This window comes from Dermochelys coriacea, chromosome 23, assembly GCF_009764565.3.
Source record: "Dermochelys coriacea isolate rDerCor1 chromosome 23, rDerCor1.pri.v4, whole genome shotgun sequence".
NCBI classification, from domain to species: domain Eukaryota; kingdom Metazoa; phylum Chordata; order Testudines; family Dermochelyidae; genus Dermochelys; species Dermochelys coriacea.
The window spans coordinates 829,015-842,898 of record NC_050090.1 but is presented as its reverse complement, the minus strand read 5'-3'; the positions used below and the strand labels follow the sequence as shown (position 1 = coordinate 842,898).

The 13,884-nt window shown below is 63.5% G+C and overlaps 1 protein-coding gene across 2 annotated transcripts; it reads right to left on the bottom strand.

The window, feature by feature from the left end:
- Positions 1-7,010: 7,010 nt before the first annotated feature.
- LOC119847296 (cdc42 effector protein 2-like) lies at positions 7,011-12,244 on the bottom strand. 2 transcript variants are annotated; one of them, XM_038381952.2, is made up of 2 exons: positions 12,106-12,244; positions 7,011-8,479 (listed from the first exon to the last, which is right to left on the bottom strand). In XM_038381952.2, the coding sequence occupies exon 2, from the start codon at positions 8,219-8,221 to the stop codon at positions 7,505-7,507; it is 717 nt and encodes a 238-aa protein (XP_038237880.1). In that variant the 5' UTR covers positions 8,222-8,479; positions 12,106-12,244; the 3' UTR covers positions 7,011-7,504. The 2 variants fall into 2 exon arrangements, with proteins under 2 accessions (XP_038237880.1, XP_043357380.1); XM_043501445.1 differs by lacking the exon at positions 12,106-12,244 and adding an exon at positions 11,157-11,328.
- Positions 12,245-13,884: the final 1,640 nt, after the last annotated feature.

Here is a 13,884-nt window from a genome sequence, read left to right as displayed (position 1 = left end):
GGGTCATCCCTGTGCAGGAACCTGCTTCGGCACCTCCCCTAGCCAGCTGCTGCTTCCTCTTTGCTTTCTGCCAGCCTGTGCTGCCAAGCAGCCCGCCCAGGTACCTTGTGTGGCTCAGCTGGGCTGGTGAGCAAGGGCCAGGCCAGCCCTGGTCAGCTCCATATTTAGGCATGTGTTGGGCATTCCCAGTGGTCCTATCCATCCTGCAGACAGCTGGCATGCCAGCCATTCCTGGGCAGGCCTGGAGCCGAGCTCCAGCCGGGAGTTGCAGGGAACGGCCGTGGGAGAGGGCCAGTGCTGGGCCCCCTGATGGGGCCGGGGGCAGCTGGGGCGCCTGGCAGGGACCCCACCTGAGCTGTTCACCTCCCTTTGCCTGGCTGCGGGGCACTTGGCACAACTGGACACTCCCCCCTCTGCCTCCTGTGTGGGACTTGGAATGTGACCCTGCCTGGAACCCAGAGCCAGCTGGAAAAGTTGGACCATCCCCTGGGAGCCACTGGGTACAATTCCCCTGGGCGGAGGGGCCTGGCCCCTAGAGCCACTGGCTCCAGCCCGAAGGTCACAGCTGGGCCTCTCTCACGCAGTCCCCGGGTGATGCTCTGGAGCTGCTCCCTACGAATCCAGGCAGGACTCTGGGGGAGTCTCGTCTCTGGGAGCAGCCTGTCTGCAGGACACACAGCTCCCCCGGCTCCCCCTTCCTGGGGCTGACCTCGGAGCATCCAGCATCCTCTGCCCCCCCTGCGCTTCCCACAGCCAGTCTGCCCAGGCGGGGTCCTGGGGAAGCCAGAGGGTCCTGCCCCCCAACTTCACAGTCAGATGGGACTCTCAGCCAGCCAGTAACACAGAAGGTTTATTAGACGACAGGAACATGGTCTAACAGAGCTTGTAGGTGGAGAGAACAGGACCCCTCAGGCGGGTCCATTTTGGGGGGCAGTGAGCCAGACAACCCCATCTGCACTTCACTCCATGTCCCCAGCCAGCCCCAAACTGAAACTCTCCCCAGCCCCCCTTCTCTGGGCTTTGTCCCTTTCCTGGGCCAGGAGGGCACCGGATTCCTTTGTTCTCCAACCCTTTAGCTCTCACCTTGCAGGGGGGAAGGGCCAGGCCATCAGTGGCCAGGAAACAGGGTGTCGGCCATTCTCTGTGTCCAGACTCCTGCCCACATCTGCCCTTTAGGGCTCTGCAATGATCATACCCCCTTATCCCACCCCATAGAGACTTAAGAACTGCATAGGGGAAACTGAGGCACCCCCACCCTATTCAGAGGAAACATTAAGAACAGTACCGCTTCGTCACAGCCTCCCACTGCCAGATGGAGGCTGGCTTAGTCACTGAAATGGTGCCACCTCTGGGGTGTAACGTGGCAGTTGGCCGAGCAGCTGCACAGCGACAAAGCAGGGCCACCAGCGAAGGCGAATCCTGTGAGTGAATCGGGCTGCGAGACGCTGTCTTTGCTCTTATGCGCCCCCTGCCCTGGGGGCGAAAGCAGCCTGAGGAACCGGTCTTACCATGTGCTGCTCGGGGTCCCTGCTTAGGCCTGAGCAGCTGTGGCTGGTGGCGTGCAGGGCTGGGGATCAGGCAGTCGCGCTCCATCTGGTGTTTATACCTTCCTGTAAACACTGGGAGTAAACAGCTCTTGTGGGGCCGCTGGCTCTGGACTATCTGACCCCTCTCGGCGCTTTCCTGGCGGCAGAGCACGTCCCAGGACCTTCTGGATCCCAGGGGGCTGCGCGCCAGGCACTGTTGGGCACGGTCACGGGGGCATGTCAGACTTTGCCTTACATGAGGTATCCTGCTTTCTGGGGTCCTATCACTATCACGCAGCCAAGGGGCGTGGGGGGAAGCCCCGTGCTCCAGCCGGGTCACCTAGTGCTGGAAACCCACGCAGGGGCTTGTCACGGGGGGTCGTTAGCCCCGTGGGCCCAGGCCCTCAGCTGACACAAATCAGCTGTTTACAGGGACTCCTGGTGTTGGGAGCTTCTGACCAGGACTCGTCCTTCCCCTGCTCTCGCCGCCTCGGCAGAAGACATCAGCGGGGGCTGTCTACAAGGAAACAAAATCCTGGTGACTGGGGTCCTTGCAGGTGGGCTGGGAGGGGTGAGGGGGCTCTGACACGACGGGGCCCTGATCTTGGCCAGGGTCTGGGCTGTGTCCTGCCCGGCTCGACGGGGCCCTGATCTCGGTCAGGGTCTGCGCTGTGTCCTGCCTGGTGCTACAGGGCCCTGATCTTGGTCAGGACCGGTAGGTGCTATTGTCACACACAGGGTAATAAGCTTCCTTCTGCCCTGGCATGGTCTGAGCGCCCCGCCCCGCCCCCGGCCATGCTGAACGCTAGGGTCTGTGTGGATGGAAGGGGGCTCGGTCTGTATCCTGGTAGCAGTTGGGCTGAGAACTCAGCTACCGACCCCCCCTCCCACAGGGGGAAGGAGCCCTCTTCTGCGGAGCGATCCCGTCTAGCCGCAGGATGGAGACGAGGACTGGCTGCAGCAGGAATCCCAAATCCCCAGAGCATCTAAACCCACGTCTGTAAGCCCCAGGGCACCAGCCTGCAGCCAGGTCTGGGGTCAGCATGGGGCCAGGGGAGGCACCCAGCTGTCATGCCTGCTGTGAGGGGGTGGGGAGAGGGAACGTAGATCAGAACGGGGGTACTGCTTCCCTTCACCCCTGGAAATTGCTAATAGAGGAAGGGGGCTGAAATAAATTACTTAAAATAAGGAAGTGTTATGGGGACATAGAGGCTGGTATGGGCAGGGGGACCACTAGCCCCTACTCCCTTCACAGAGCTGGGGAGAGAACACAGGCGTCCTGGCTCCCGCCCCCCCCTCTGAGGGGTGGGGGCACAAGTTGCTCTGTGCTCGGAGCCACCGCCCAGACTTGGCCACTTCCCCACCAAGGGGGTGAGTGATGGGTCCCTGCAGCGATAGTCAGAGAGCTGCATGTGCACACCCACCCATGTGTGCACACACATACCACTGGTGAGTTATACTCTGGACCGAGGCTGCCCTGCATTGTGCTTGGGGAGGGAGCCAGGCTGGCAAGGCCCAGTGAAGGGGGGGACAGTGGGGGCTCGTTCTCCTGGGCCTCAGACCACCCTCATTGTGATGTTCTGGTTCCCCCGCCCGGAATCCCCAGGTGGAGTGGGGCAAGCTGCCCCCTGACCGCCAGGCCAGGTCTCTGCCAAGCCCCAGGAATTTGCACAGGGGGCTGGGGCCGGGTCTGTGGGTGCAGATAGAGCAGGCAGGAATGGGCCATTCGAAAGCTTTAGGTCCCAGCGGGTTTGTTAAATCGTCCCAGGGTTAAACTGGCCTGGGTGAACCTCGCCCCCTCAGCCACAGGGCCAACACGAGGGAGATATACCAGAAAGTCCCACTTCAGCCCAAAGCATCCACTGGTTAGAGTAGGGGTTGGGGGCCAGGACTCCTGGGTTCTCTCCCAGTTCTGGGAGGGGCATTGGGCCTAGTGGGTTGGGGTGGGGGGGGGGGTGCAGCTAGTGCCAGGGCCAGGGCTGCTGTTGCTCTCTGCAAGGGGCAGGAAGGCAAGTCTGGTGCTGTTTGTGTACCTCCTGGGGAGCCCCGCAGAGCCCCCTCCCCACTCAGTTGTTGGGAAGCAGCCAGCGCCAGTGTCTAAGCACCCGGGGCGGGGCGGGGAGGGCTGGGGTTCCCGAGGGAAAGCCCCAGCCCCACATTGCTCGGCTCAGAAAAGCAGCCCTGGGCCTGCAGCAAACAGGGAGACCCTACAGAAAGAGCCCAGATGAATGGGAGACCATATGTTGTTCCACTCACCCCGGGCACACCAGCGTCCTCACTCCAGCACCCCCTGCACCACCAGCTGGTCTCTGTTCACATGTCCTGCGGCCCAGCCGGGTCAGGGTCAGCCCCAGGAGAACAAGTGCCCAACAGACGGCTCCAGCACAGCCCCCGCAGGCGACGTGGCCATTCCCTGCTTGTCACCCCACCCCTGGGTGCTGCAGGGCTCCTGCTTCGCCCCCCCCCGCGGGGTACAGCTCCCTGGGGCCCTGCCTGCCAGTGGGCAGCCCCACAGCCTCCCTGCTTCTCACAGGCTGTCCCTGCAGCCTGGCTACTCCCTGCGGCTCCTTCACTCAGCCCCTTCCCCATGAACCTGCCACAGCTGGGCTTGTTAGTGCTAATTACTGCTCAGACCGGGATCAGCTGGGGGCCAACTGCCCCCTCACAGGCCAGGCTGAGCCCCACTCCTTGCAAAGGGTCACCAGCCTGTAACAAGCCCCACTATAACAGCCCCGTGTGTGCAGCCCGGGGGGCTCACGGGACACCCAACGATAACAGCCCCATGTGTGCAGCCCAGGGATCTCACAGGAGACCCGACAATAACAGCCCAGTGTCACAGCCTGGGGCTCACAGGAGACCCGACAATAACAGCGCCGTGTGTGTAGCCCGGGAGGCTCACAGGAGACCTGACAATAACAGCCCCGTGTGTGTAGCTCGGAGGGCTCATGGGAGACCCGACAATAACAGCCCCGTGTCACAGCCTGGGGCTCACAGGAGACCTGACAATAACAGCCCCGTGTGTGTAGCTCGGAGGGCTCACAGGAGACCCGACAATAACAGCCCAGATTATTTGGGATGTCTCAGCCCTGCAGCACAGGGCCCATAGCTGTGGTGACTTGCGCACAGCTCGCACGCTGTCACCGTGCACCAGGACATGTCTGAGTGTGTCAGAGCCTAGGACACTGGGGTGACCAGGCTGATTCACACAGTCACAAGGAGGTGGGCCCCCCCAGCGAGTGAAGGGCACAGAAAGGGCCAGATTGTGCGCTGGGCAGCGAGGAATGCCAGGCTAGTGATGTGGTGCGTGGCCTGTCACACCCGCTGCATGCCAGGGCTCTGGGTCATCCATTGGAAACAGCCCCCACAGTGACACTCACTGCCCTCTCTGGAATGGAGCGATTCAAATTCCCGGGGGTGGGGCCAGGAGCCAGGACTCCTGGGTTCTCTCCCCAGCTCTGGGAGTGGAGTGGGCTCAAGTGGCTAGAGCAGGGGAGGCTGGGCTCAGGACTCCTGGGTTCTGTTCTCAGCTGTAGAAGAATCAGAGTCGGTGAATCTGGTGTAACTTTAGGGCTAGACCAGACCTGGGAGTTTGGTGCCAAATGCGGCTCATGGAGCCTGATTCTCTGTCACCCAGGTCCCTGTGCTGGCATCTCCCCGGGTGCCAAGCCCTGCCCCTCAGGCTCAGCGGTGTCATTATGCGGTGTGACCACACAGGCGCTGTGACAGGGACCAAGGCACTAAGCCCTCTGGGCGCTCTCAGCAGAGTGGAGAGGCAGGGTGATCCAGTGGTTAGGGCTCTGCCCTGGGACTCGGGAGACCTGGGCCAAGTCCTGGCTCCAGGGAACTGCGTGGCCCTGCCTCACCTGGCGCAGTGAGGGCAACGCCGCAGCTCTATGGCGATGGGGGCCAGAGACGAACTGGAGCACAGGACAGAGCCCTGGGAAACCGACCCTCCTGGCGAGGGGGGGCTGTTTTGAGCCTTGCTCAGGCAGAGGGGCTCTCTGTTCCCAGACACCCCTGGGGTTCTGGCCTGTTTCACTGCTGAGGATGCAGAGCCGTGGGGCTGGGGCACACCTAGGGGCAGAGCCCACACTGGCGGTTGCCCTGTGTCCCACCTGTTCAGGTGCAGCCGGTTGGGAACCCGGGTCACTCACTGACCCTGTGGTGCCCGTGGGGGCCAGGCACCATCACAGGAAGCAGGCGCTGGGGACGAAACACTTTTATTGCTGACATGCGACTCCAGGTGGCAGGAGAGCAAGGGGTTCAGAGGCCACAGTGATGGGCACAGGGGGGATGTGCTGCAGGGGGCTCACGAGGGGAGGACAGGAGCTGTTCTGCAGGGGGCAGGAGCTGGTGAAGGGTCAGAACTAGACGCCAGCCAGACGATTCCTCGCGAAGCCACGTGCCAGCCTCTGTGGTTAGAGGGGCAGGCGTCACCAGCTGGGATTTGCCAAGGATGCTGCAGGGGCCCAGGGCAGAACCTGGGGGGCCTGGCTGTGGCTGTGTGGTGGCCCCCCTCCCAAAGGGGCAGGAAGGTTTGGTGCCTGAACCCCAGGTGTGTTCCCCCGGACTGCTCCATCCCTCAGCCTGGCCCCCGCAGAAGGGCAACAGCATCCGCTGGCTGAGATGCAGGAGCCGCTGGGTGCTGGCAGCAAACAACCCAAGAACAGTATGAGTGAGTGTGTGTAAGGGTGTGTGTGTAGGAGTGTGGGGGGGTTGTGCGTATGGAGTGTGTGTAGGGGTGTGTGTGGGGGTTTGTGTGTATGGAGTGTGTGTGGGATGTGGGGGCGTGTGTGAGCATGGGGTGTGTGTGGGTTTGTGTGTATGGAGTGTGGGGAGGGTGGGGGGTGGTTTGTATGTATGGAGTGTGTGAGAATGGGGTGTGTAGGGTTATGTGTGTGTGTAGGGGTGTGTGAGCATGGGGGTGTGGGTTTGAGTGTATGGAGTGTGTGAGCATGGGATGTGAGTGTAGGGGTGTATGTGGAGGGGCAGGGGGGTGTGTGTGTGTGTGTGTTTCTCCCCACTCCCCTTCCCGGCCACCAACCCTCCCCGTCCTTTCCCACCTCACGCCCTGGCGGCCCCCAGTCCTCGAGGCTCCGTGCGCAGGGACGTGGGGGAGGGCTCTGGACAGGGGCAGCCCCACCCTGTGGGAGGGGGGTCCGATGCAAGGAAGCTGCTGCATGACTGGGGGGGGGGACATGCCCAGACCTTCCTGCTGTGGAGTGTCACATGGGGTTACCCTGGCACCAGAACATTCGGGAGCCCCCCGCACTGGGGTCAGCAGCCAGCGAAGGCCCATGGCAGGAGGCAGGGACATGGGGGGGAGGGGTCTGCGGTTAGGCTGGGTTGGGGGGTTAGCGTTTAAATCTGGGCTCTGTGCCCAGTGGGGCAGGATCCCGCATCCCTGAGCTGGGTCCCAAGCCAGGGCTGGATCGGGGCTGGCACAGCAGCAAAGTGCCAGGAGCGTCCCCGCTGGTGCAGCCCGTTTCACGGGGCCCGCAAGTCTCCAGCTGCAGGAAAACGCAGCGGTGGGGCCGCAGAACGAGGAGCCCGGGGCTCAGCGCACGGCTCAGCCCATATCCTCGCCGGCCCTGAGCCAAGCCCGCCCCAGGGCAGAGCCGGGCAGGGAGCGCTGAGGGCCTGAAACTTCCTGAAGTCCAGCTGGTATTGCTGGACAGCCGGAGCTGGAGGGAGTGTCTGTGCGCTGGGTTCCCCTCCAGCCAGGCGACCCCCAAGGCCGGTTCCTGAGCCGCGCTGGGTCAGGGGCTAAGCCGTGCCCCTCGGTCCCCTCTGGGGGCCAGTCCCAGCAGGCTGGGGAGCTCCCCACAGACCCCAGGCTGCTCGAGCCACGGTGCCCCTTCTGGGCCCAGGCCGTGGGCGGCACAGAGGTCAGGGCGTTCTCTGAGAGGGCAGCACCCCCACAGGTGGGCGTGGGGGGGCTGCCAGGCCAAGGAGCCTCCATGGCGTGGAGGACGGATTTACGGGGCCTTGGCGCCCGGCAGCTTGTACTCCTCCATGATCCGCAGCACGTCGTCCAGGATGGAGGGGCCCAGGTCCAGGTCCAGCCCCAGCAGGGACTCGGAGCGCGGGACAGAGGCCCCTGGGGAGCACGGGGGCTCCTGGGTGTCCGTGCCAGCCCGGGCGCCGTAGCCCAGGCCCCAGCGGCCCGGGAAGGAGCCCTCAGAGGAGGCGGCAGAGAAGGAGATGGAGGAGGGCAGCTGGTCGTAGTGTGGGAGGGAGAAGGGCAGGCCCTGCCCGCTGTGGAAGCAGCCCTCACCGCAGCTGACGGACATGGAGCGCTGGCTGCTGGGCAGCTCCTCCAGGTGCAGCCGGGGCGGCTTGGGGGGCGCCTGCTCCGGGCTCGGCGCCCCGCTGAAGACAGGCAGGGAGACGGCGCTCTTGAGCAGGCTGCGGTAGCCGCTGGCAGCGGGGCCCCGGGCCGGCTCGTGGCCCACGGCCTGGGCGCTCTGCGAGGCCAGGCGGCGGCCCAGGGGGGGCAGCAGGTCGTACTTGCCCTGCAGGAAGGAGAGTTCCCCGAACATGTCGCCCTCGCCCTCCGGCCCGATGTGGGCGCTGTGCCGGAAGTCCCCCAGCGGCGGGCTGATCATGTCGCTCGACAGGACGTCCCGCAGCCGCAGCTTCCGGCCCCGCTTCGGCGTCGAGGTCTTCAGGTAGATGGGGGTCTTGGCGGGCATGGCGGGGCGGCCGGCGGCTCTGAGGCCTGGCAGGTGCCCCCGGGGGCCAGTCCCTCCCCGGCCTGGCGGGTGCTCTCTGGAGCCCGGCTGGGATGGTACCTTGGGAGCTCAGCCGCCAGCAGGACCGGCCCAGGACGTCCCCTTCCTCTGGGGTTTCGCAGGAACCCCCGGTCGGCACGGCAACTCAGGATCCCGGCGTCAGGGCGACCGCCCTCGCTCTCCGCCCCTTCAGCTGGCCGCGGGGGGCAGCATCTCCACCTGCAACAGCCAGAGCAGGGAGCGTTACCGGGGGGCCACAGCTCTGTCTGGGGCACCCAGCCTGGGGGGTGTTTGCGAACCGCACGGCAGGGAGTGTGGGGCCGGGGCTGAGGCTGAGTTCCCACAGGGACGGAACAAGGCAGGAGGAGGGGCTGGGGCTTGCAGAGCCAAGACCTGGCATTGCGGGGTCTCAGGGACACGGCTACGGTGCAGCCCCAGCCCCAGTGAGAATGACACCCCCTCCCTGGGGGCTGGTTCCTGGGGCCACTTCCACCCAGCCGGCCTAACGCGCTCCGGGCTCAGAAACCTGCTGTCCCCAGTGGGATGGTTAGCAGCAGCTTCACGTGTGCAAACACCCCCCCACACACACAATGACGTGCACCACATACACTTGACAGCCACATGCATATGCACACAAAGCTCCCAGCATCATGTGGACCCCACCCCCATCCCACCAGCAGCTCCCTGCCCTGCCTGGGGCACGTGCACCACTAGCCATGGGGGTCAGGTCCTGCTCCACTTCCAGAGTGCAGCACGAGGCTCTGGCTGGAGTCACCAAGGGGCCAGGAGCAGACCAGGAACCCTGGGCTGGGCTGTACTTGAGGGACCCCAATGTCGGGGCATTGGGCAACCAGCGAGCTCCTTCCCACGGGTACATGGACCAATCCATGGGCACTACTGCAACCCGGACCACCAGGGCTCCCTGAGGCAGCTTTCCAAGAGCCTTCAACTGGGGGGGGACTGAGTGCATGCATGCATGTGAGTGCACATGTGTGTGCACATGTGAGTGTGTGTGAATGTGTGCATGTGCAAGTGTATGTGCATGTGAGTGCACGACTGCATGTGCAAGTATGTGTGCATGTGTGCAAGTGTGCATGTGTGTGTACCTGTGTGTGAGTGCATGCATGTGCGTGTGCCTCTGTGTGTATGTGTGAGTGTGTGCACATGTGCAAGTGTGCACATACATCTCCCCAAGGGCCTGGCCGCCCTGCTGCCCGGCTCCTTCCATCCTGCTCCTGCTCTCGAGCCAGTCCCTAGTTTTGTTACCATAAATGGCCACGCTGCCTCCACTTCCTGCCGGGAATGGACCCAGCGGGGCAGAGTAATGGGGAGGAAACGCCCCGCCCACCCCCATCTCTGCACTGACGTAGCGGGACAAAAGGGCCCAGCCCCCCCCCCCAGCCTTTGTGCTGTAGGGCTGGAGACGGCACAGTGGTGTCTAGTGGTTAATGCTGGGAGCCAGGACTCCTGGGTTCTATCCTTGGCTCTGGGAGGGGAGTGGGGGCTAGTGGTTAGAGCAGAGGGAGCTGGGAGCCAGGACTCCTGGGTTCTCTCCCCAGCTCTGGGAGGGCAGTGAGGGCTAGTGGTTAGATTCACTGACTGTGCTATCTAACAGGGGAGGTGACTGAGTGGCAGGAGAAACCCCAGTGCAGACAGCACACTGACTCCTCCAGCTGTGACAGGCACCAGCAGAGCAGCTGATTCATTCAGCGCCACGTCCCACCCAGGGCTGCCTCGCACGTCCCACACCCAGGTCAAATCGAGGCCGAACCTCGACCCTGGGGGTGGCGCAGATGGTGGGCAGATTGGACCAGATTCACCAGGGGGCCCTTCCCTGAAGCCGCCAACTCTGAGACCTACTGAACCTGCCCAGCGCAGGAGATGTGTCCGCACAGCCCAGCGTCAGCCTGCAGCAAGGGCCCGGAGCAGCCCCTTGCACACAAGAACCAGGCAGCATCCTGCCTCCAACTGCGGCCAGGAAAGTGCCAGGAACCCGGCCTCGGGCAGCCATAGGACAGCACAGCGCTGCCTGGTGAGAGCCATGTTCCCCGAGTGATGGCCTGTTATACTCCAGTCCATGCCACCTGGCGCATCATCCCAGCAAAGCCCCAGGGCCCCGTCGTGCCAGGCGCTGCCCAGACCCCACCCAGATTGGGGACCTGTCGTGCTGGGTGCTGCCCAGACCCAGACTGTCTCCATACTGAAGAGCTCACAACAACCCTACCAGACAAGGCAGACTCATCATCCCGGTTTTATGGATGGGGAACAAAGGCCCAGAGAGATTCCCAGATTCCAAGGCCAGAAGGTAGCATGGTGACCAGCTGGTCTGATACCCCTTGACCCAGAAATAACACAGAGAACTGCCCCAGGGGAAACTCTAGAGCAGAGCTCTTACGAAAACCTCCTACCTTGGTTTACAAATGGCCAGTGCTGGAGAATCCCTCACGTCCCTGGGAAGTTGCTCCAGTGGTTAATTACTCTCACTAGCAAAACTTGCACCTTGTTTCCTGGCTGAATTTATCTAACTTCAAATCCCAGCCGGCGAGCCTGGCGAGCCAGCCAGGAAATGTTTGTTCCCCCCAGGCAGCTACAGACTGGGATCAAGTCACCCCTGAACCATCTCTGTGCTCAGCTAAGCAGCCGGAGCTCCTGCCGTCTGTCACCCCCAGGAGCTTCCGAACCTGTCGGTCGTTCTCCTGGCTCTTCTCTGACCCGCCGATTGACCAGCGGGCCCCAGAACCGGCCCCAGGCTCCCAGCAGCGTCCCACCAGGGCCAAACACAGGGGAAACCACCTCTCTGCTCCTGCTGGAGATTCCCCTGTTCCGGGGCCCAGGGTCGCATTAGCTCTTTGGCTCCAGTGGCGTGCCGGGAACTCGTGTCCAGTTGAGTACTCACCACAATCCCCAAACCTTTGTCAGGGTCCCTGCTCCCCCGGCATCATCCCCTCCCATGTCAGCATGGGCATACGGCTGCCGTTCTCTGTTCCTAGCCATCTATGTTTGCGTTCAGCCGCATTAAAACACACAGTGTTCACCTGTGCCAAGCTTGCCAAGAGATCCGCATCGCTCTCAGCTCAGTGACAAGTGGCAAGTGTGCCATCGGCAGCAACTTGCCTGGGAAGGATCTGCAGCAGAGCTGGGACAGAAACCAAGTCACCTGCATCCCTGACCAACCCCTTCACCACATAGCCACCCTGTGCGAGGGCTCACGCATCATTGGCCCGCTCCTCCCTGCCTGGCCCAGCCTGCAGCTGCCATGACAAGCCCTGGAGCTTAGGACCCCCGGCCCTGAGGTCCAGGGACCGGGGACCAGGGACTGGCTGGAAACTCCCAGCCCAGTTTCACTCCTAACCAATGTATGGGGAGGGCCCCTGCCTGCCGAGACCCACCTGGCTCCCCCCTTGGTCCTGCCTCCTCAGGGGCACATGTTCCTGGCTGAGTGGGGTGGGGATACAGGGTGGGGGGCTTGACCCCGGCTCAGGACCAGTACGGGAGTGGGGAGGGGTGCATGCCGTGCCCAGCCCAGCGGGGCCTGGCCGTCGGACACGAAGCCAGGAATGGCAGGGGGGCGCTGAACCAGCCAAGCAGAGCAAGGAAGCGCAGCCCTGCCTTTCCCGGCGGCACCAGAGGGGGACGCTGCCTGGCAGCCAGGCCCTGCTGCATCTCGAGCTGGCACCCGCTGTCCGACGCGGCGTTTGCCTCGCCCCGCTGAGCTCTCCTTGCCCCGGGCCCGTTCCCCAGTCGTGTCGGTCCCCATGCGCCCAGGGCCATCCTGGCACCGTTCTCCACTCGCGGTGCACCGAGCCAGGCCCAGCGCCTCCCACGAGCCTCTGGACGAAACCTACCCCCTGGCCAGGCTGCAGGGACCCCGCCAAGCCCTGGGTCACGCCACAGGGCAGCCAAGCCCCAGGATGCCCCCGGGTGGTGTCTCTGCGCCTGTTCACCCTTCTGGCCGAGAAGAGCCAGCGCTTGGCGCTCCCCCCTCCACACACACACACCGGCGTTGTGTGACATCGCGAATGCCCCCGGGGAGGATGTGACACACTGGGTTATAAATAATCTGCACGCCCGGAAGCGGAGCCACTTTAACGCCAGGGCGGGGGGGGGGGCGTCCGGATTAGGGACTAATCCTGCCCCTAGGGCAAGCCCCCCGTTCTGAGCTCTGGGGTGTGAAGGGAACAAACAGAGACGTGGGTCTGGAAATCTGCCCCTGGCAGTGCCCGGAGCTACAGACCTGTCCCCGCGCCGGCCACAGCCCCTGGCCCAGGCCAGCCCCCCTGCCCTGTGCCACGGGGAGGGAAAGGGGTTCATGGCTGCAAACACTGTGGGGGGGACACACAGGCTGACAACCCCGGCTCACCCCCCAAAAAAAACATCGCCACACACCAACACACAAACACACATATCCACAACCAAATCTGGCTCACACCCACAACACACCACACTAATACACCACATGCCCACAAACTCTAACACACCCACACCAACACACAAATACACATCCACAAACCCGACTCTCACACACACACAATGCAACACACTAATACATCACACGGCCACAAACTCTAACACACACATGTACTACTATATATCCACAAACTAAGCCCCCCATGTTAACACACAAGCACAAAGATGCACTAATGTGCATGCAGAGCACACACATGCACACCCACTGACATGCACACACACACACACTGACACACCACGTGCACACACTGACACATACAGACACACACACGTGCACACACTGACACACGCACCCTGCCCAATGCAAACGCGGTGGCCGGACTCAAGCTCCCCCCAGCCCCGGATCGCTCCCGCACGGGGGTCCCGGGGCCCGTCGCAGATCCAGGCTGCCCCGTTCTGCCCCCCGGCAGCGCCGCCCCCCGGGCTCCGGAACCGCGCCGGGTCCCCGCCGGCAGAGGCCCCGCAGCCCCCGGGACCCGCGGCACCCATGGGCGCCCGGTCGCTGGCGGGGTCGGGGCTGGAGCCGCACTTGCCTGGTGCCGCCGGGAGCTGCCCCCGCTCGGGTCCCGGCTGCTGGCGCGTCCTGCGCGTTGCTGGCTCCGCAGCCTGGAGCCGGGCCGGACTCGGGAGCGGGGAGGGGATCAGCCCCCGCCCGGGATCGCCACGCCACTGACGTAAAGCCCCAAGCCCGGCTTAAATCCGGCCCAGCTGCCCCCTCAAATCCCGGGCCCTGGGCTGGGGGCTCGGGCGGGGAGGTGCCGCCTGGAGCTCAATCCCCGAGAGTGACACAACCTGGATGTGCGCGTGCAGATCTGTGTGCAACCGTGAGTGCACGATGTCAGTGGAAACGTGTGCGTGCAAGCATGCGTACAAACACATGACTGTGCAAAAACCGGCAGGGTAAGCACGTGTGCATGTAAGCGTGTGCAAACGTCCGTGCGGTCAAACATGTGTGTGCAAACGTTTGTGCACATGTATGCAGATGAGAGAGTGTGCCCACGTGAATGTGCAGTGGGTGTGCAAATCAATGAGTGTGCAATGTGTGCAAACTTGTGAGTGTGCAGACGTGTGAATGTGCAGGATTAGCTGGTGGGGCATGTTTAGACAGGGTTTGGGAGGGACAGGCTGCAGGTGGGGGGGCAGTGAGGGGCACAGGC

What these genes read in the sequence shown, in the direction of transcription:
- LOC119847296 (XM_038381952.2), bottom strand. Translation starts at nt 8,221, where the DNA reads ATGCCCGCCAAGACCCCCATCTACCTGAAGACCTCGACGCCGAAGCGG.